Consider the following 22596-nt stretch of genomic DNA (forward strand, 5'->3'; position numbering starts at 1 on the left):
GAGAGCCACTGGCTGTGCCTGGGGGGGAATCCCTCTGCAAAACCTCTGGGACGTGGTGCCCGTGCTCGGAGGGGCAGTGAGGACTGACCTGTCCCGTTTCCCTTCCAGCCACACAGTCCCTGGCACCCACCAGGTCACCACCACCCCTGGAGGGGCTCTGGCTGGCTGAGCACTAGATCCTGCTCCCGGGATTGCTCCCCCAGTGGGACCAAGCAGACACCTGAAGAAGCCAATGACCTGTTAAGGAACTCATTTATGAGCTGCATGAGCAGCTTTCATCTCCTCACAGCCCCAGCTGCTGCCTTTGGGGTTGGCTGAGCGAGGCTGCAGCGCCCAGTATAACCAGTTCACTGCGCCAGCACGGGCTGGCCGTGAGGACACGGGTGCCAACACCAGTGCAGGCCTTCAGCCAGAGACCAGAGGGACCAGTTCAGAAGGAATCAGTTCTGGTCAGGGGACAGTGGACTTTGGCAGCTCGTGACACATTGCTGACCTTCATCTTCTGGGTGCTGGGCTTGGGGAGGGGGCTGAAATTGTGGACCAAATCAGGTATTTATGCACCAATATTTATGGGAAGCTGAACCACAGCGTTGTCAGGACTGATGGCTGACCCTGCCCGGCTCTCCTGGGCTTGGGCCTCCTGTGGGTGTACTGCCTCACTTGAATTGTTTTTTAAATTTGAATTTGCAGTGTTGTTTTACTGTAAATAACTATTTGCTGTGGGGGAACACGTTGGGCTCCTTGCCCACAGTGCAGGCTGTGCTGGAGCCTGTTTATTATGCCAGGGGTTTATCAGCCCATGGAGCTGTCCCTGTCACCTACTCCACCAAAAAGGAAGATTAAGTGTGGTAATCAAAGATACTGTGTGGAGACAAAGCACTTGCACCACCTGGTCAATGCACGTCCCTATGGGAGTGTCCTCCCCCAGCCTTGGACCCTGAGTCATAGCCAGGGGCTGGGAATGGGTAGAGGCAGGAAAAGCAGCTGGCTCCTGGCTTGGTAATGGGTATGAAGTCATGGCAAGGCTTTGGCTGCCACCTGCAGCAGCAGGGAATGCTACCACTCCAATGCCACTGCTCCAACACCATCACCCTGGCCAGGGCTCCCCCAGCCCCTGAGCCCCTCTGTCTGTTTGCACAAAGCTCTTGGGCAGGGGAAGCCCAAGAGCCAACACTGTCAGAGGAACCCTGGCTCTGCAGAGGGGAGGGACAGCCCTGTCCCATCCCATCCCATCCCATCCCATCCCATCCCCACTGTGGCAGCTGCAGCACAGCCCTGCCCAGGCACTTGGCCTTTAAATTATTCCCACAGGGGCCAACTGAAAATAATAAAAGAATTGTTTCTTTTCCTGATGGAATTTATTTTAAGCTGTATATAACTTGTAATTTTGGGCTAATTCCTTTCTTATTTTATTTCTTCCTTAACAGTATTTTTTGCATTAGGTATCATTCTTGTGAAGAAACGATGTTAATATAAGTATGTAGTGAAGGACCAAAATCGTGTCGTTAAGGTTGGATGTTGGATGATGGATAACCAGGGAGTAGGAACATTTTGTCCATGTGCCAAATGCCCCCAGATCAGTCCTGCCAGTCGTGCTGCCAATTCTCCAGACAATCACCCCTTGGGTTCCCTTTGCCTTGAAGTGCCCAGGGGTTGGAGGAAGGTTCTAGTGATGGCCTTGGCTGGTTGGGAACCAGCACCAGCTCCCCCAGTGCAGAAGGAGGAGAAAAAACACTCTGCCTCGATGGCCTTGCTCCAGGAGAACATGGAAACAGCCTTAAGTGTGGGGATGGATCCATCCCGTCCTGCTCCAGCATGAAGCTGAGCTGCAGCTCCGTGACTCCTGGAAGCTCAGAGCAAACCATGTGTCTGAGCATGGGACCACAGCAACCCTGTACGTGTATTTTTATATAATGTGGTTTTTTTCCTGTTCATATTTCTTAATACAAATTGTTTGTTTCCTCTTTTCATGCTCTGTCTCTCTTTTGATTGTATCTCCTTTAATTTAGCACTGATGAAAAATGTTTATTTCTCCACAGTTAAGGGAAATAAACAGAAAGCCTGGCTGAGTTTCTATTTAACTTTTCTCAGTCAAATAAATACACCTGAAACGTGCTCCAGGTGACAGCAGACTGTTAGTCAGGGCTCTGGAGGGTGTTTCCTGAGATGCACATATATATTTGAGAACATGCAGAGGCATGATGCCACCCAGCAGAATGAAGCTTCTTTTTAGGGCTCATAGTAGGACAAATCTGGCTCCTTGGAAGTGACACGGAGCTGTGCTCAGGGACACCAGTCCCCACTAACAGGGAACATGCTGTTCAGTGGGATCCATGAATTTATTGTTACCCCAATTAATCCTTTAACAGTTTGATCAGAATAGACATTACATCAATGCTGCCCAAAGCTGGCAGTGTGTGGGGCCATCTCACCCCGAAATTGTAGCTGCCATGTCCCCTGCACGGGGTGGGAGGGCTGAGCACGGCCGAGCCCCTGCCAGAGCCCCCTCCCCGCCTTGGGAGGAGGGAAAGGCAGGTGGGAGCTGCAGCATTGCTTCTTGTCAGGCCCCTGCTCCCCCCTCTGCCTGGAGCATCCCATTCCTGGCCCCAGAGCTGACTCCATGGGAACAACTCTGGCATCCAGTAATTTACCATCACCTCACCTGTGGAGGTCATGGCTGTGCCCAAAGGGACCAAGAATTATAGGGAGGGAAGAAAAAAAATAAAATAGCAGCAGGAGGGAAAACTGGGTCAAGGAATAAGCTGGGCATAGATTTAAGTTGTAAAAATTCCTGGTTGGGGTGTGCTCACCCCTGACCCAGCTCTCCCCATGCCAGCAGTGCAGCTGCTGCCAGCGGGCACTGGCCCAGGTGACAGCAGGGACGGGGATGGCAGCGCAGGCACCTCACACGGCCCAGAACAGCCACAGCCTTTTCAGCCTGAGCAAAGTCCTTGGCTGCTCCCGGAGCCTGTTCCGGGTCTCCAGTGCCAGCGGTGCCGGGAGCACCGGGTCCCACGTGAAGGAGCCGCTGTCACGGCCGGTACAGAGACCAGTCCTGGGTGATCAGATCTGCCCCCGAGACACACACAGTTCCAGGCAAAAGGCTCTCTGCTCCTTTCTCGCCACGGGCTCGGTGTGCAGAGGTTTGGAGGTCCCTGAGCGGTCCCCAGAGGGTCTCTCTGGCTCTCAGCCTACACGTCGGTCTCGATGCGCAGCCGCTCCATCCGGCGCACGTTGCCCTCCACGGCCGAGCGGCTCGTGATCCGCCGGGCACAGCTCTGGGGGAACCAGCCCCGCTCCCCGTCCCGCAGCCGCTCGCCCCAGCACCACCCTGGGAGGAGAACAGAGCAGCTGACAGCGATGAGGAAGAGCCATGGCTCCCAGGGATGCACATGGAATGGGGCCGCACCACCCCCTTCCCACAGAGCTGCCAGCTACAGGCATCGGGGGAAAGCTTGGCTGGGGAGGAGGTTTCTGGTTCACTGCCTGTTCTGGGGTGTATTTCTCTGACTTCTGAGGTCTCTTCCAGCCACAGCCTGCACACAGGAGTCACCCCTAACGAATGCAGCAGCTGCCCATGGCAGTGCCACCTCTGTCAGCCCCTGGAGCCCACTGTCACCTGCTGGGACACGGCACCAACTTCCTGAAAACTTCTGCAATTGCTGCAGTCTCAGTTCATGGGGATCACTGGAGGTTCCCCCCGCCCAGCTCTGCTGAGGTCAGCCTGTCCTGGCTGCAGCTCCGCACTCCCGACACTCACCGTCCTCTCCCCCCAGCACCAGGACCACGTCTGCCTGCTGCAGGGAGAGCTCGTCTGCCTCCTTGGCCAGGTAGGCACGGGTGATCTCCACCTGGCTCAGCTCTGTGGAGGACAGGGGACAGCAGGGACCAGTGAGAAGGCATGGCCAGGAGCCACAGCCTGGCACGTGTGGCCAGCCCCCTGCTTGGCTGTGACCCCCCCGGCTGCCCACCCCAGCATGGCACACTCCTTTCCTGTCCCTGCCCCTTGTCCCTCCTAGCTTGTCAGATCTCCTCTTACAACAGCCAAAGGCATTCCCGGAATTCCACTGTGCCTCCCAGGAAAGGTATTTAAGGTTAATTGTGGCTGACAACTTAATGTGAGGCAACTCCTGAGGAACAAGGCATGGTACTGGAGTTCTCCTCTCCATCAGCTCCTTTTCCAGCAGGAGCGGAGAACAAGGCAGACACCTGTGCCTGCAAGGCTCCAGTGTAACAGGCAATCCTGGCAGAGCCAGGTATGTGGTACCTCCTTTGGGAGTGGTGTCAGGCTTCTCCTTCTCTCGGTGCATGAGCGCCGCAATCCACCGGGCCCGGTCACTCCTACCAGAGGGAAAGCCCATATCAGAGAAAGCCTTGGGGACAGTGTCCCTGCTGCCAGCAGTAGCTGGGACATTCCCAGCAGGATGAAGGCTTTCCACTCACAGTGTCTCCGCCGACAGCACGATCTCCTCCCGCCGGCCCTCGCTGTCCTTCTCCAGCACCACCCGGAGCAGGTGCCCGCCGGCCTTCCCGGGAGCAGGGGACGGTGGATCCGGGCTCTCCACCTTCTCCACGGTGACCTGGTCCAGCGTGGCGTAGTTCATCACCGTGTAGTTCTCCTCGCTGTGGCACAGATGGGATCAGAGCCAGAGCCGTGCAGGGTCTGAGCTCCCTCCCAGCTCCCAGCCCGGTGGATGAGGCTCAGCCGGAGCAGCCGCCACAGGTGGGACATGGCTCTGGGCACTTGCACAGAGGCAAAGCCAAGGGCAGTGGGACCAGGCACTTCCCATCTGGCTGACAAGGGATGCCTCAAAAAGGTCAAACCTGGGAAATCTCGCGCATTTCTCAGGTGTGTGCTGCTCCGGAAACGGAGATTTAATCCTCTAGTTGTTTTCCAGGGAAAGGAAGGTCCCTCCTCCCAGCCTTACCTCTTCTTCTTGGTGATGATGAGGACGTCGTTGAACAGGAAGAGGTAGCAGAGCCGGCCGGCGCCGCGGCGGAAGATTCCCGCCTCCTCCGAGAGCAGCAGGTGCAGCTCCCCCCGCTTCCGCAGCCAGCGGGACGCGGAGATCAGCGGGAAGGGCTGAAACAGGGCCAGGAGAAGGCTGACTTACTGCCCTTGTCACCAGCAGCTGGCAAAATCAAGCCAAGAACTGAACCTGCAGTGGCCCTGGGGTCACTTGGGATGGACACACCACATGGTTTTTAAGCGCCTTTTCCAAAGGACTTCCCAGGAGCCACCTGGAAGCGGAGCAGCCGTGCAGCCTGCTCCAGCACAGCCCCTGAACTGCAGCAGCAGGTGACAATGTCATGGCTTTTCTGCAGCCCTTTAGAGAGCTGCCTGCATCCGACAGTCCAGTCAAGGCTTCCCAGAAGGATTCCCAGGACAGGCCTGACCCGCCTGAACAGCACACCCCAAAAGACTTCCCGCCACCACTTCCACAAGAGCTCACCTTCTTCTTCCCAAATTCCAGCTGTTTCTGCAGGGTGTACATCTGCTCCGTCCTCTCCATGGCCCGAGCTCCCTCGTTGCAGCTCTTGACCAGCTGGGAAGAGAAAAACATCACAAGTGGAGAAGGGCTGGATGCTGAGGCCATCCATCTGCTGCATCAGTCCCAGTGCTCCTGGTCAAGGGTCACGGGCTGCCCCCCTTCCCTGAGCAGGAGAGACAGCCAGGTTTGGGAAAAGGCAGTGGGATGCTCTCCAGGAGAGAGAGATGCCACATGTGCTCTGCCTGGAGAAGGACTAAAGTGAACCACACTGGTGGCCACAATCTCTGTGGCCCATTGCCCTCTGTGCCTGACCATCGGATGGGAAAGCAGAGGGAGATGAGATCCAGCAGCACAGACAGTGCTCCTGTGCTCCACACTTGGCTCTGCTTCACTCGCTGCCCTCGGTGAGCAGGGGTTGGTCTGCTGGCACCTCGAGGGATCTTCCAAGAGGAGGAGATTCATGGAGATGATGACACCAAAGAGAAGGACAAACGTGGGCCAAAGAGGAAAGAAGAAAAGAGGACGAGGAAAAGGAAAAAGCAAGATCAGGTGAAAAAGGTGAGAAGGGAGAAGAGGTGTTCGTCCAGCAGCTGTTTGGAGCAGAGGAGACTCAAGTGAACCGATGCTGGGAGGAGACTGAGAGGCTGGAATGTTGGAGCAGCACACTGGAAGGCTTGCTGGCAGTAGGACAGGTGGAGATGTGGCAGCCTCACCTTGCTGATGGCCTTCAGAGCCCGGGTGGCAGCTCCGTACGCTGCAGTGTGTGCGTTTGTTTGCTGACGGACCGTCTGGAATTCCAAGACAAGGCACTTCAGTGACACTGCCCCACAGGGAATGGCACACCAGCTGCTTCCCTGGGATTTCAGGGTCTGACACGGGCTCGAGCTGTTCCTGACAGTCAGCCTGGCAGCAGGACAGGCACGTGGCCAGAGCAAGGTTTAACAGTGCTGGGAGCTGTGACCCTGGTTCCTGCTGGGGCTTTCATGCCTGGTAAGTGCCTGACTGGCACCCCAGCAGCCCCCTGGCCCTCACCCCTGCAGCCACCACAGACTGGGAGCAGTTACTGGATATGCCATTCCAACAGCTTTGCCATTTAAAGCAGATTTCCATAAAGAATGCAAGACCTGCTTTCCTTTCTGGGGCTGCCTGACCACTCAACAAACAGGACACTTGTGCCACCCCACCCTGGAAACCAGATATGGCACAAAGAACCTCAGGTTACTCAGGTGAGTGGCACCAAGACATGAAGTGTTATTCTCAGAGCTTTAGGCTGCACATCTGACACCCCCAAGAAAGAGATCACTCTGGATCTAAATCTGAATACAGGCTCAGCATCCTGGCCTCAGCTCCCAAAGGGATGGAAGTCCAGGCAGAGGCTGTCCTGGGCTCCACAAACCAAAGAAGGGAGTAACAGTGACCTCTTCAGAGGAACCAAGCAACGCCACCATGTGGCTACTTACATCTAAGAGCAGAGGAAGCCGTGTTACCCTCTGCATGGGGAGAATGAGAAATGAGATCATTGGCAGGCCTCCACACTCTGGTTTCCTTTCAATTTGTTTCAGAGTCTCTTTAAATAAGGGGTTTGTGGTTCTGAAACAGGACAAGAAAGATCCATTAACTCTGTTCTTCTATAATCAAGATTTTCCAGCAGCTCTCCATGCAGAGCGGTGATGGCACGGTCCCTGGTGCTTGCTGTCACTCTGCTGGGCTCAGAGCACCCAGGTGGGTGGAAGAGGGACCAATCCCTCAGTGGGTGGTGGAAAAGCACCCAAAGATAAATGGTAAGTCCACCGAAAGCTGGTAAAGCCACAGATATACCAGCTGTGGACTCAGACTGGACCTGTAGCACCAGGAGGATCTGAACAGTCTCCACACGAGTCCCTAATGCACCACACGAGTTATCGACCTTTGCAATCCCTGAAGCCCAGAGCCCCTGGGAGGCAATTCCTGGGCCAGCCCAAGCCCTGTACTCACAGCAGCTTATCCAGTGTCCTCTGCTGATAGACTTCATTGGAGCAGTAACTGATGTAGGGGTTGAAGTGGTTCGAGGCGTGTTCTTCCACTATGTCACTGATGTCAGGCATCAGGAGGTTTTCCTGGTGGCGCTTCTCTAAGTCTTCAAAGAAGCTGAGGAGAGAATTTAAACAACATCACTACATGACTCCTTAGGGCCAGACAAACTGGGTGCTCCCTCTGCAACTTTTGCCCAGTTTTTCCAGTGGAGATGGGGCCCTGATCCCTTCTGGTAGGTCAGCTCCAGCAGCTGAGACACCCACACCTTCCCCAGACACAGGCACTTCCTCTGTTCCCGCACAGGGTCCCTCCTCCACTTCAGCTCTCCATGAGGATTGGTTTCTGCTCCACTGGGAAGCTGCAAGGCCTCAACGCCCCCGCAGCCATTCCCAGGGCTGCTGCATCCTGCTCCTGCTGCTCTGCCACACAGACACAGCTCTCCCAGCCTCACTCCCAAAGTGTTTGCTCCCCAGCTCCCAGGGAGCACCCTCAACAGCGCAAGGGATGGTTGTTTTTACATGACAAATAAAGGGAGCTCAGAGACCCCCCCAGGCCTGCCTGGTCCCAGCCCCTGCCGTGCCCCCCACTTGCCTCGTGCTGACCGTCAGGATGTCCCCGATGTTGGAGAAGAGGTGGTGATGCTCCGTCTGCGTCATCGTCTCCTTCAGCTCCTCCGAGCGCATGAAGTGGCCCACCAGGACACTCAGGCTGTGCATGTAGGAGTACTCAGAAGTGATGATCTCAAACATTGCCTGGACAGGGCAGGGCAGGGAAGATGCAACAGCACAAACTGACTGAGCAAAGCAGGGAATTAAAATGTGCACAAAGCCACTGGAAATGACTCGGCTCCAACAGTTCGGTGTGTTCCTTTTATCACCTCATGCATGGCCTGGCCAACACCAATAACCTCAGTGTGTTTTAGGATGATACTCAAGTCATTGATAAGCCACAGCTTATTACACTGACAAAATTAATAATAAAAATTAATGAAAAAGTTAACAATGACTTAAGATGTTTTCCCTTCCAGTGGCTATTTCCCATCAGCATCCTCTGGAGCTGCCTGTTTCCCCAGCAAGCCCTTCCAGCACTACCCAATCCCAGAGTAGCTGGAAGCAGCAGCAGCACCACGAACTGAGCTGAACTCGAGCTGAGCCCAGCCCTGCTCAGAGCTGACCCCTGACACAGGTACAATCCCACAGCCTGTAGTGTCTACACTGCCCTGCCAGCATGTCCCAGGCTCCTCTCACCTCCTGCCTCTTGCGCTCCTCGGGGCATATCCTCTGCAGGATGCCTGCTTCCAGAACCTGCGGGAGAGAGGCTGGGATGAGCAGGAATGATGGTCCTTGCACGCCCTCTAGTGCGGTCCGGGGCTCTGCCAGCCACCCCATCGCACAGTCACTCAGCACACCATCACATACCCCCACACACCATCACACATCACCAGCACTGCCCACCATCACACACACAGAACATGTGTGTCCCAGGCAGGGCTGGACAGCCCAGAACATCCCATTGCAAAGACTAAAGCTGTGGAATTATGCCCTCACAGCTTTCAGCCCCTCTGGGCTGGGGCTGGGCTGCTGCCCCTACCTCCGGGAGCTGGCTCCAGGTCACCTGCGCCGGGCGGTAGCTCTGCACCACGATAGCAGCACCCAGAGGGGATGGCTCCTCTGGGATGGATTCCTCCCGCAAATCCTCGTCTGACTCATGGCTGACAGAGTTCAGCCCTCTCTCACGGATCTCCTGATACAGCCGGGGCTCTGCAGAGGAAGAGGCACGAGGTCAGCACAGCCTCTCCCAGCCACGGCCCACGGCTTCCCTTCGGCCACGGCCGCCTCGCCCCGCCAGCCACGAGCCCAGGCTGGCACCTCCCTGCCGAGGTTGGACTTTGCACAGCACTGATTACCCAGCAGCTCCCACTCCCAGCAGCCTCCTGCAGCCAGGACACCGCACGCAGCTCTCCCATTTTCCCTGGGACCGAGCTGGGAGCGGTCCAGCTGCAAGCACAGCAGCCACCAGAGTGTCATCCACCCCAGGAGGGGGAAAGCAGGGCGGCAGTGCTCCACAAAAGCCATGGCCCCAGGCCAGGGACAAGCAGCAGCACACATGGGAAAGGGCCTTGCAGGGATTTGCTTCGCTGAGCAGGGCCCAGAGCCCCACGAGCAGAGGGGACCCGCAGCACTCACGGTCCTTGAACGAGCCGCCGCGCTTCTGCACCCGCTTCCGCCCAAGGGTTCTCTGCAAGGGGAACAGGAGAACATGCTGTGGTTACTGCACTTCTGTGTCCCTGGGAAAACTCCTTCAGGAACGGGGCAGTTACCTGTGCCAGTCAGCCCACACCACCCTGTTCTTTCAGCCTGGTTTTTGTCTGAGCTCTGTTTGCCTTCCCCAGGTGACTCAGCCTTCACCTCTCGTTATCAGGGTCACACTCTGTAGTTACACCGCTGCCTGTCACATCTCCCTCGCACCTGGACTTTGCCTGCTCTGGAGTCTCCCTTTCCCCAGACCTGCTTCACCCATGTTTGTGTACAACTGGAGCTGCTCACCTGAGCCCCACCCTGCAAACATCCCACAGCCGCCTGCCAAGTGGCCCCGGAGCAGCCAGCTCCACTCCTCATGAGAGCCATGGCAGCTATTCCCAGCTCTCCAGGGACCTGCAGCACCTGCTGGTGACATGGAGCTTCCCAAGGCAGCAGTCATGTCACCAGGCTCCGCAGGGCCTGCCAGCTCCACGACCGACCAGAGTTGTGGGAGAAAGACCCGGCAGATCCCCTGACAGCACCAGGAAAGCAGGACCCCATCCCTGCCCGACAGCAATGGGGTGACAGTGGGTGCCAAACCCACCTTGTTCCTGCCGGGGCTGCGGTCGGGCAGGGCACTGCCCTCCTCTGACAGGGGCTTCAGCGAGGGGACGGCCTTGGCCGGCTCCGGCTCCGCGCCCAGGCCCTTCATGGCCGCGCGGTAGGACATGTTCCTCAGGTTGCGCTTGAGGGCCCCTCCACCATCCTCCTCATCCTCCGCCTCCAGGGAGACGATGGGGACGACTGCCCGCTTCGGGTCGGGGCTCAGGGGCTCTCGGCTCGCCCCAGACGCCGCAAAGCTCTGGTGTCGGGAGGGGCTGTTCTTGGGCTTGGAGGAGACAGCCAAGCTTTTGGGGATGAGCTGCTGGGTTCCCACCTTCAGCGCGGCCGGGCTGTCCGTGCTCAGGATGATGCGGCGGGGATCGGCCGAGGGGGGAGAGCCCAGCACCGAGAGCGGGGCGGCGTCGGGTGCCCTGGTGGAGCTGTGCCTCCCGGGGGGAACGGCGAGGCCGGGGGGCTCTGGCCGCACGGGGTGGCATCGGTACTCCAGGAGTAAGGTCTTGTCATCCACAGAGCTGCCAGGGGGGCTCCGAGACATGGCGGCGGCCCAGGGAACCAGAGAGCTGAGGAAGACAGACAGACAGACAGCTGAACGCCTCCCATAAGGCAGTGGGAATTTATGCTGAGCCATGGGGAACCTCAGGACAGCACAGGACTCAGCCTGTGCCTTCCCTGAGTGCTGGCAGAGCCTGTACGGGCACACTCGTGGTGCTCTCACTGCCCATGCACCTCTCAGGGCCACCCAGGTGCCAGGCCCAGGCTGGCACTCCTGCAGAGGGAGCAGGATGTGGCCGGGCTGTGGGAGCAGCCAGGCCCTGCCGCAGGCACCGAGCAGGCTCAGACCTGAGCGAGCAGCCGGGCAGGCCTGGAGCCCCGCCGAGCCCCACTGCTGCTGCTGCCACACCTCTGTGTCCCCTTAATCCCCTTTGGGAATGGGGTGCCTCCAGCCACCATGGCCAGCCCTCCCCTTCCTGAATTCCACCTCCCCCAGGCTGACGTGCTGTGAAATCCCCGGCGGCGCCTCCCTGTGACCCCCGGGCTCCTCCAGGCTCGTACCTGCCCCTCGCTGCTCCGAGGAGCGGCTCCACACCGCCCACAGAAACACCTGCCTGACTGCCCCGAGCTCCTCGGCCAGGGCTAAGCTTACTCACCCTCTCCTGTGCCATCCCACGCACTGTGCACCTACGGGACCGTGCACCTATGGAACTGTGCCCCCATGGAACATGAAATGCATTTTACACCCACCCTGTTGCATAATTTCAGGAGAGACGATGGTTTAATTGCCCTCAGCTGACCCCATTGTGTGCCATCTCCAAGCTGTTCCTTTTCAAAGGCCACAGACCAGGAAACAAACCAAGACTGGACCGTGCATTTCCCTGCATCAATGACTGGCAGAAGGACAACACAGACCCAATTAACAACAGCTCATTTGATGGAGATGCTGCTCATTCCCCCGTCCTCGGGTGCAGGACACAGGCCTCTTGGCCAGAGGTCTGCCAAGTGTCCTGGGATGAGGCAAGCGCCACATTCTGCTCTTAACCCCATCCTGTCTGAGGATGAAGCTTATAAACAGGCCCGATTCCAGAGGCTCCAGGTGCTGCAGCATCCACAGCTCTCGGTGCTGGAGTGGAGGGTCGGTGGCCACGCAGGGCATCGACCCCCCCACGACACTGCCCACGGCGGCACATGGGCACAGGCTGCCGGGGCTCCAGTCCCGTAACTCGGCGCTTCCATCCCCGCGTGCCCCGTGCCGGGGGGCAGCGGGCAGGGCTCCCCGTGGGCCGGGAGCACGGCGGGACACAGCCCCGGGATGCGCCCAAACCTCCCCGGCACCGCAGGACTCCGAGCCCCGCGGGGAGGGCCCTGCAGCCGGGAGGGAGCTCCGGGAGGACGGTTCCCGGCTGCCCGCGGGAGGTGCGGGGCGGGCGGGGAGCGCCGGTGCCGGTCCCGGAAGGCGCCCGACAGCCGCTCCCCGGGGCCGCCGCCCGCCCGGCCCCCGGAGCCCCGCTCCCGGTCCCGGTGTCTCCCCGCGGTCCCCGATCCCGCCGCAGCGCCCCGGCCCGACCCCCGGCCCCGCACCTACCCGCGCCCCTCGGAGCCAGCGCGGCGGCGGCGGCGGGACGGGACGGGACGGGGGCGGGCGAGGGGAGGGACCGGGCAAGGGGCGGGGAGGGATCGGGGCGGGACCGGGGAAGGGCTGGGGAGGGGCTGTGGAGGGAGAGGGCCGGCCCCCGGAGGCCCCGGGAGGGGCGAGGGGGCCGCTCGGAGCCCGCACCCGCAGCCGGTGCCCCGCACATCCCGGCTCCGAGGAGCGCTCTGCTCCCTTCCGCGCCCTATCCCGGGTCCGTCCCTGCTTCCTGGGAGTGAAAAACCCATTAGCTTCACCGGCTTTTGCTGCTTCGTGACTGGTCTTAAGCAGGTGTTTGCACGGAGCGTCGCTCCCAGCCCCTGGACTCTCAGCATTCCCCATCCCCTAAGGCCGCCTCTCCAAGGTCACTGCAGGTGATGGGATTATTCGGTGTCGTTCTCCCATCACGTTAACGGGTGACAAACGACTGTGACCCGGCTGTTCTCAGGGTCTGACCAACACACACTCGGTGTTTCAGCAGCCTGAGGACTGGTCCTTACTAAAGGCACGTCTGATCTTCACTTTGCTGAGTCTTCATTGTTCAAAGGTAACCCCAGGCTGTCCCTCCAGATGCACAAAACGTCGGTTTCGGATGCTTTTGGATGCTGCAGCTCCTGGGAAAGAGGATCTGAGGGTCAGGCTGCTGACAGCTGCCCGGTAACCCAGCTGCCCAGTCAGGCCAGGCTCAACAGTGCTCTCTGTCTGTACTGGGAACAGACTTTTCCTTGACCTTCTCTTTTGCCCCCCTGCTCTGCCCCCTCCCCCCCCCCCCCCCCCCGCCCAAATGGAGCCTTTTTCTCGCTTGTTTGTGGTGAATCTCAAGTACTTTCTGGATGACAAAGTCCACTTGTCAGCAATATTCCTTTAAAAGAATCTGTTCTCTCTGCTCCAAGGCCTGCCTGACAATCACTCTATTATCACAGCTTTCTTATCCCATAGATTTTTTATCCTTTCCCTCCAGGGCTAATAAGGAGAAAAGCTCCAGCAGTCATTGTGAGGAGAGGGCTCCCACTCAAGGGTTCAGCTCAGACTGAAACCCTCACAAACTCCAGGGAAGAGCCATTATCCCATATGTGGGACACCATCATTTGATCACCATGAATGACTTTTTGAAGCAGAGGCCATTCATCAGTTGGGTAATGGTGTTGTTAGCTCAAAGACCCAGCTTTCAAGTCATTTCTGCTCCCAGGGCCCCCGCTGAACCATCTGACCGCTATCACTGGATAGTTCACTGACTCTCCGCTCCAGTTGTGAAAGGAAATATTCTTGACATTTTCTGACAGCTCACTGATGCCTCGTCCCAACTCATTCCCCCACCCTGGAATGCTCTTACTCTTCCCTGTGCAAGCTCCCATCCCTTCAGTGGGATGTGGCACAGCTCAGCAGCACCACCTGCACCTGCTTTGCACTGCTGAGACACCTCGAGGTCCGTGTCCAGTTCTGGGCCCCTCATTCCAAGAGATACTGAGGGGCTGGAGAGTGTTCAGAGAAGGGAACAGAGCTGGGAAGGGGCTGGAGCAGCAGGAACAGCTGAGGGAGCTGGGGGGGCTCAGCCTGGAGCAAAGGAGGGTCAGGGGGGACCTTCTGACTCTGTAACCCCCTGACAGGAGGGGGGAGCCGGGGGGGGGTCGGGCTCTGCTCCAGGGAACAAGGGACAGGAGGAGAGGAAATGACCTCAAGCTGTGCCAGGGGAGAGTCAGGTTGGACATGAGGAGGAATTTCTCCCTGGAAAGGGTTGTCAGGCCTTGGCAGGGGCTGCCCAGGGAGGTTTGGAGTGCCCAGCCCTGGAGGTGCCCAAGGAAGGCCTGGCTGTGGCACTCAGAGCTCTGGGGACACGGTGGGCATCGGACACAGGGGGGACTTGATGATCCGGGAGGTCTTTTCCAGCCTCACTGATTCTGTGATCTGACCTTGGCAGCAAGGGGGGTGGGAAGGGCATAATTTAATTTTTTGAGGCTCTTTGAAGTATTACAAACCATGCACACACAACATCACACCACACAGGGAGCACAGAGCAGCAAAGCCAGGCTGTGACATGGCCCAACACCCCTTACTGGCTGTGATGGGGCATCTCCACTGCTCTTCCATGAAAAGAAGCTCATGGGACCACTGCTTATAAAAGCACACAGGTTTATTGCATATCAATCTCATGTATAAATTCATTGTAGCATTGGAAAGATTACATTTGGTATACATTCCTATTCTACAGCATTAACCTCAAAATCAGCTTTTTCTATTCATTATTTTAAAGGAATTTCTCTACACAAGTACATTTGTCTTTTATCACAAGCATCAAAATGAAATTTGTAAAATCGCCTTTTTTTTTTTTAATTATTTTCTACACTTCATATCTTTTATTTCATTATGCTCCCAACAAAGCGATTCCATATTAATTAATAACTGCCAACACTTTTTCTTTCTTCCTTGGCAGTTCGAGGCTTCGAGCCTCGGACGCAAAATCTAATCACATATACAATAAGTGCATCTACGGAATTTTTTTCTTTTTAATAAAAATTTCACAAACAGACACAATAATGACTGCTAAACACAAGTCATGCACAGTTTACTTATAAACATAACAGAAGCAATATACAATCAAGAATGATATGGAACAAGCACCATCCTCTTTCTCAATGTTTTTTAAACATTATATGAAAACCAGACATTTACAATTGATTTAAAAAAACACTATACAGGTCTAAAGGAAAAAAAAAAATCCAACCTAAATCATATCTGTATTGTAACAATGGGAAAAGGAATGACATAGGATGCACAGATTTATGATTCTTGCAAGCACAATATATATATGTTTTAAATTACATCTTCTGCAGGCTGGAAATGACATCAGGGCAAAACATCTCTTGCTTTGAAGAGAGCAACGAGAATGTAAAATACACTGAGAATTACTTTCAGAATTACTTTGTTCACATGTGAATTGCACATTTGGAAATCAAAGCTGCCTTTTTTTTCTTTTTCATTCTTTTTTTTTTTTTCTTCCAAAGTGGTACTAAGAATTAATGACAGAAGAGAGAGAGAGAGAGAGAGAGAGAAAGAACCTCGGAATCATTCAAGAACGTTTTAGTCACAGTATCACTCAACACTACAGAGAAGTTTCATGGCTTTGTGAGAACACTACTGACCATGGGCGAGGAGCAGAGGGTTTTGCCCTTATGTGACCAGCGCTGACTCCTGCCCACGGGGCAGCGGCGGGCAGGGTCCCGCTCCCCTTCCCCGCCACACACACACACACACAATACAGCACGTAAAAAACCGAGTGTAAGTCAGCAGATTGACCCGGGCGGAGGGGAGGGGGCTCACGATCCAGTGCTTTGATGCTTTAGAGTCAAACGCGTCCATGTCTTTGTGCAAGTGCTTTCCGGGAGCGAGAACGTTCCCGGGAACGTCTACTGAGCGTCTAAGTGCTGATTTGGGAGAAATCAAAAGCTTCCTCTACACTGTTTTAAGCAGGACAGAACCCCGGGTGGGCGTTTGTCCCGGAGTGCAGCTCAGCAAACTCGGCTGGTGTTTGCTGTTCAGCCCTGTTCAGTTTGGGTTTGGGCAGCTCCCGTGGAGCCCTGCACAGCCACATCTCTGGGATGCCCTGTGAGGCAGGACCTGGCTGGCATGGGGACACCCTGGAAAGGCACCCACCTGGAGCAGCCTGTGCACCAAAGGGCACATCCCATGGAAGAACCTCAACACGTCCTGTGGGAGAGCCCAGTGCCTCGGCACATCCTGCAGGAGAACCCCCGTTCTCTGCACCAGCCACAGTGGTCACACCAGGACTGACCACCAGCAAGCAGGCAGCAGGGAACGGACAGACACCACACCCATGTCCACCAGCTCCAGCCCAGGCAGGAAGATCCACCTGTGGCCAAAGCAGAGGCCCTTTGTGGAGCACTGACGTTCCCTCCCTGCCGAGCAGGAGGGTGCAGCCAGCGGCTCCCGGCCTCTCCCGGCCACACCAAACACCCACAGGCCTTGCCCTTCTCTCCTCTGTGCTGTTGTGGCAATAAGGCCGTGGGATGTGAAGATACTTCAATAAGTAGGTCCTACAAAAAGCTCTGGTTTAAATCACACCTCGAGCGGTGCCCTGGCTATTGGACACGCCACCCCACATTCCCATCCCTGCCACCCTCACCTGCCCACATTGCACTGGGATCCTGGATCCCCACGTGTCCATGGCTCTGGACAGCCCTGAGCACCACAGCTCCACATCTCACCCAAGCTCCCAGACCTTCCCCACTGCTGGGAAGCCACCTGTGCCCTGATGGCAGAACGTCCTCGACACAAAACTCTCAGGAAACAGCCTTGAAAATACGGGATTCTTCCCTAAAGCAGCAAACTGAAACCTAAACACCTGCTGGGAACTGCAGCACATTTCAAGTGCAATCCAATGAAAGTGAAAGCTAAACAGAGGTTCAATGAGGTTTTCTGTTTCTTTATCTTAACCAGAAAATCAAAACTTGTAATCAGTGCTAAATTAGAGGAGTTGGGAGATCATACAACACACGGAGATATGAGCTAGAGAAAGTGGGGAGAAAACTGAATCAGAAAATATGAAAAGAAAAAAAATAATTTCATGATTTTAAACCCTATATTTTAATGTCCTCAATCCCTGGCTGGATTGTACCTCCCCATCCCTGGCCAGCACCAGGAGCCCTCACTCCTGGAGGTCTGTGGAGAGCCAGGATCAGCCCCGGGAGGGGGACAGCGACAGCATGAGCTTGGTCAGACCAAGGACCTGACAAACAGCTCTTGGAGAAACCATGCAACAGGGGGAAGGGCTGAGATGCGGACAGGAAGACCATAAATACCCCAAATAAATCCCCATGATAACTCTTGAATTTCTTGATACTTGGCCCACATTTTGGTGACCAGCTCACTGACACTCCCTTGGCTGCTCCGTTCCCTCCTCGAGCTGCAGATCCCAACCCCCTCAAAGGACGGACAGAACATGGGATCTGAGCATGCAAACCCTGCTTACTGCCCACGGATCTTGTTCCAGCACAACAGGCAATGCCATGGGCCCTACCAGAGACATGCTCACACACTGTTTGCTCCAAGCAGCTGCCAAAATCCAAGGAGCTGCAAATCGGCTTCGTGCTGGAACAGGACAGGATGGATCTGTCCCCATGCTTACGGCCCTTTCCATGTTCTCCTGGAGCAGGGCCATCGAGGCAGAGCATCCCCACTGGCCTCCTCCTCCTCCTTCTGCACTGGGGGAGCTGGTACTGGTTCCCAACCAGCCAAGGCCATCACTAGAACCTTCCTCCAACCCCTGGGCACTTCAAGGCAAAGGGAACCCAAGGGGTGATTGTCTGGAGAATTGGCAGCACGACTGGCAGGACTGATCTGGGGGCATTTGGCACATGGACAAAATGTTCCTACTCCCTGGTTATCCATCATCCAACATCCAACCTTAACGACACGATTTTGGTCCTTCACTACATACTTATATTAACATCGTTTCTTCACAAGAATGATACCTAATGCAAAAAATACTGTTAAGGAAGAAATAAAATAAGAAAGGAATTAGCCCAAAATTACAAGTTATATACAGCTTAAAATAAATTCCATCAGGAAAAGAAACAATTCTTTTATTATTTTCAGTTGGCCCCTGTGGGAATAATTTAAAGGCCAAGTGCCTGGGCAGGGCTGTGCTGCAGCTGCCACAGTGGGGATGGGGTGGGATGGGATGGGATGGGACAGGGCTGTCCCTCCCCTCTGCAGAGCCAGGGTTCCTCTGACAGTGTTGGCTCTCGGGCTTCCCCTGCCCAAGAGCTTTGTGCAAATACATGAAGCAGTTCGGTTACACTGACTGGTGTTCTCAGGGCCTTGGGCACTTTCACAGGATGTTGTGGAAAACCAAAAAAAGGAGGATAAATTTTCTTGGGAAACATGCTGATGCTGCTAATTTACCTTTTGTTCCTTCTGTACCAAAGCCATCTTTGATGTTTTCCTCCGTGAACAGTCTGAGGCTCCCAGCTCCCCAAAAACAGCCTCAGGTGTGCTCTTGGGAGCAAAGCTGACCTTGCAAAGAGATCACTCCCCCCACCACCTCTGCTTTACTCAGGGAGGTGGTTCCGTTGTTTTGGCATGATGGAATGAGGCTTCCCACTCTGGACTGGCTCAGAAACCTCCATCTGCCCTTTTCCATACTGAGCAGGCAGAGGGGCTGCAAGTGGCTTCCATAATCGTTCTGTAAATCAATGTTATCTCCAAATTCCCTGCTCCAACAGCAGACTGCAATTGCAATGGAGAACAGCAGAAAGCCCAGAGGATTTCTGGAGGCTGCTGTGTATCAGCAAAGGAGATGAGGCTTTGAAGCGATTTAAAATCACTCACAAAATATCTGTGAGCAACTTTAGGGTTGGAGAGACAACTCGATTCTTATCTCTGTGCCCGAGCAGAGCTCTGCACCCTCAGGCTCCTGGAGCACGGAAATGTTAATCTTTTTACTGAAATTACAGGCCAAGCAGCAGCAGGTGGTGCAGAGGCACCGTCCAACAGGCCAGAACAACGGTGTGAATCAGAGATCTCTGCCACAGCCCCAGGTACCGTCAGCACGGAATGATGTCACCCAAAACCCCCGGGAGATGACACAGGAGAAGATGTGTCTGAGTTGCCCTCAGTGGGGTGAGACTCGCCCAGCACACATTTCCTTGTGCACAGCCAGGGAAGGGCTCACCCTGGGATCTTTCTGCTTGGGGAATTCCAAGCATTGCCAGGAGCTCCATCACTCCCAAGTGCCACCACCGCCCTGGCTGGGCACAGCTCTGTCCCAGACACTGTGACACTCCAGCCCGGGCACAGCTTGGGCTGGCAGCACTGGCAGGGATGGGGAGCCCTCTGCCCTCCCAGGCAGAGGGTGCTCAGGGCACAGCCGATGACCTATGTTGGTGTGACACGTCCACACACCGACCCCAGCAACGTTCCAGGCTGGAGATGTCCCAGCTGGGACCTGCACAGAGTGTAGGATGACTCCAGGCCTCACCTCCGAGGAGCTTTGTGCCGTGCCAATGTTTTGTTGGGAACAAAGGACAGGATGGTATTTCTGTGGGAGCACAGATCTCTTTTGGGGGTCGGTGAAATGGGATGAATTTCCCTTCCCTGGTATAACTCCAGTGACTGTGTCAGAATCGCACCAGGGACAGGCCAGCCCTGGCTCTCTTCCCTCAGTACTTCCCTGCTCAGCTGGATGGGAAGGAAATGCTGCCGTGTGGTTCCGAGCTGCCGTTCCTGCTCAGGCTGGACTGGCTCAGTGACACTGCTTTGTAAGGTTGGAGGGGCCAATCTTTGATTGCACTGTTGCAATTCATGTCTTGCTCATGCTGTTCCTACAGACAGTGAAATCCTGGGGCTGTGTCAGGGTTATCCAGTTTGGGAGAGGTTCATTCTGATAAATTAGAAAGGAAAACTCTGGATGGGTAAAAATGCAGGACGTGTGGGTCGGATGCGACAGGTTTCCTTCTCAGCCCAAAGTTCAGACGACTCCCTGAGGCCCTCTCATCCATCTTCTGCTCGCTGGGATTTTGCAAGGATAGCTGCAGCACCACTGCCGCCTCGCTTGGACTCTGGCCAGTGCCTGGAGGACCTCTCAGAGGTGGTTGATGGGGTTAAAGGTCCCCGACTCTGAAGCTGCTCCTGCCATGTCCAACCAAGCACCCAGAGAGTTCTGGGAGGACGTGTGGAGGGGAGCGTTCTCAGACAGGGACAGCATCATTGCATAAGCCTGGGGGAGAGAGGAATGCAGAGGACACTGTGAACACCCCGCAGGACCCCGAACAGGGGGGGTGAGGCACAGCCCCAACCCCGCACACTGGGGCAGGCAGCACCCTCTGGCCTGGGCCATAAACCCCCATCCACACACCAGGATGGCCCCCACCACTCCAAAGACTCGGATTTGCCAGCATTTACAGGCAGCTGTAGGGATAGTCAGGAGAGACCATCATTCCCACTGGCCCTTACAGGCCCAAACCCATCTCGAGCCAGGTCCCACAAAGTGATTGCAGCCTCTGCTCCCAGGGAAAGACAGCTATTACTGGGGTTTGCTCTTACAACAAGTACATCCCCAGATAGGCCAGAGTCTCAGAGAGGCTGGGCTGGGGCAGGCACGAGCCCTGGAAATGGGGCAGCAATGCCCACAGGAGCAGCATCCTGGTGGGCACTGGTGGGCAGCTGCTCATCCCCACTCACTGCCTGGCATGAGCCCACTGGTGCCTGCAGACACCTGTACGGAGCTATTTGGGAACACAAAATGCTCACTGGCACTACTGGTGTGTTCAGATGTTCTGTCAGGGTGGATTTATTGCTGCAGCTAAATGATTAAAGGTGTTTTCTGGGAGAAACACACCAAGACTTCTGCATGCACAACAACCACCTGGCTTCTTGGAACCTGGGTGCTGTCCCTCCTCCAGGACTGCTCATCTCACACACCTCTGTGTCCTTCCACAACCCACACAAGTGGTGTGAGGACCGAGGCCAATGATAACCTCACACACCAGAGGGGAAAGCCAATGTCATTGTCACCCAGGAGAAAGAGGAGAACATAGTTGGTCCCCACCCTCCCTGGTCCAGGGCAGAGGAACAGCTTTGTGGTGCTGTGGACACACACACTTCTAAAACTGCTTAAAAGAAAGCCAAAGGAATGCTCTGCTGCTCACACAAATGTTGGTTTACTCTTACATTTCCAGCACAAGATATGGTTTGAATTATTTAAGTTGCTTATTGTGATTCAAGTGTAAAACTGATTCAAAAACCAAAAATACCACCCCTCCCTAGTCAAGCACAGGCTGACCCTAACAGTGTGATACACATTGGAAAAGAGCAGGTTGTTCCTAGAGTTAGTGCATTTGGGATATTAGTGACAGGACACATGTAAGAGTCTGCAAGTGGCTTGTATTTAATTGAGTTTCACCCCCAAAAAAGCTCTGCTCAGTCTTCCAGCAGATCCTCCCTCCCTCCTAACACCTGTTGTGAAGGGGGACAAGAATTTCACAAATTTTGGGTGATAAATCAAAAATCGTGTTCTGCATGGCAGCACTAAACTACTGCTGTGCTGAATATTTGAAACAGATTTTATGACAAATTCTGTTGCTAGAAAATCAGAAAGGGCCTTCGAGGCCAGAGCTGGGCTCGTCCCCTGCCAAGGGCTGAGTGTGCTCTCTCCAGTCCTTTTACATATGGTTTACTTTTAGAAATCAAGGAGATAAACAAGGAGACCCTCTAGACACGCTGGGCTGCAAGTCCTGGAAATGTTATTGTCTGTGACACCTTTTATAACCAAACCCAAGGGCATTTTGTTGCTGTTTCTGCAGAACAAACCTCAGTGTTTACAAACAGAAGACCCGTCTCAAAGTATAAATAAATAAAGAGCCACAGAAACATTTATACAGACAGATAAAAACAGACAAGATGCCTCTTTCTTCCTGTATAGCCACATTCTCACCACACGGGCTGAACAACAAATCCACCTGGTGCCCTAAAGGTGATGGCCAGTCCCTTCCTCTCTGTTTCAGTTGTTGCAACAGGACACAGTTCACTCACGATCCGTGTGTTAGAATTCCTGCTGGAAGGGGGAAATAAACCACTGCAGGGGGGAAATAACCCACTAGAAGGGGAAAACAACCCTTTGCTAGAGGAGGGCAGCTGCTCCCTAATCCTACTGTCCGTGCTGGCGGCAAGCTTGGAAAACGTTCTGCGTATACCCACCTGGTTTTTAGCCTGCCTGTACAGAGTCTGTTTTATTGTCTCAGAGTCTAAGGTGGAATTAAACACATCTTTAACTTCAAATGCTTCCTCGGCTGCTTTGCGAAGATCCAGCCCCTTCCCAAAATTCGGCATCTGCTCCAAATCTAACAGGGCGGCTTCGTCCTCCTCAATACACCTGTACCAATGACCAGGGGTGAGCCGGGTTAGCTCGGCTGGGTGCCCACCCCTCGCCCGGTGCCTGCATGCACAACCCACGGGGGTCACAGCCACATGCGAGAGCGGACGGACACACGGACACGGGAACCACACGGCATGGCAGGAGCAGAGAAGAAGTGGAGAGCAACAAGTGCTGCAGGTGTCTGAGGTTCTGCACCAAAACCAGAGGGGC

At 55.3% G+C, this 22596-nt stretch overlaps 3 protein-coding genes across 8 annotated transcripts in view; 1 reads left to right on the plus strand and 2 right to left on the minus strand.

Moving 5' to 3' along the window:
* Positions 1-1968, plus strand: part of MEGF6 (multiple EGF like domains 6) — a 72905-nt gene extending 70937 nt beyond the window's left edge. The window contains exon 38 of the mRNA XM_051786514.1: positions 109-1968. Coding sequence (XP_051642474.1) covers positions 109-176 — 68 coding nt within the window. The 3' untranslated portion in view covers positions 177-1968. The remainder of the gene's footprint in view (positions 1-108) is intronic.
* On the minus strand, positions 1913-12205 carry ARHGEF16 (Rho guanine nucleotide exchange factor 16). The gene is made up of 15 exons (XM_051786527.1): positions 11612-12205; positions 10350-10929; positions 9692-9743; positions 9096-9265; positions 8753-8809; positions 8097-8257; positions 7467-7619; positions 6953-7082; positions 6206-6280; positions 5454-5546; positions 4929-5083; positions 4444-4623; positions 4268-4341; positions 3761-3862; positions 1913-3331 (listed from the first exon to the last, which is right to left on the minus strand). The coding sequence occupies exons 2-15, from the start codon at positions 10902-10904 to the stop codon at positions 3192-3194; spliced, it is 2097 nt and encodes a 698-aa protein (XP_051642487.1). The 5' UTR covers positions 10905-10929; positions 11612-12205; the 3' UTR covers positions 1913-3191.
* A 2423-nt stretch (positions 12206-14628) lies between these two features.
* The window catches only part of PRDM16 (PR/SET domain 16), a 260771-nt gene continuing 252803 nt past the window's right edge, over positions 14629-22596 (minus strand). For 3 of the 6 annotated variants that reach the window (XM_051786516.1, XM_051786515.1, XM_051786521.1), the window contains one exon: positions 21908-22383. In XM_051786516.1, the coding sequence (XP_051642476.1) occupies positions 21942-22383 (442 nt within the window). In that variant the 3' untranslated portion in view covers positions 21908-21941. Of the gene's footprint in view, positions 20230-21907; positions 22384-22596 lie in introns of those variants that run through there. The other 3 variants (XM_051786519.1, XM_051786518.1, XM_051786520.1) reach the window with 2 other exon arrangements.

This window comes from Manacus candei, unplaced genomic scaffold (assembly GCF_025592945.1).
Source record: "Manacus candei isolate 608988 ecotype Guabito, Panama unplaced genomic scaffold, ASM2559294v1 h1tg000022l, whole genome shotgun sequence".
In the NCBI taxonomy this organism is placed as follows: domain Eukaryota; kingdom Metazoa; phylum Chordata; class Aves; order Passeriformes; family Pipridae; genus Manacus; species Manacus candei.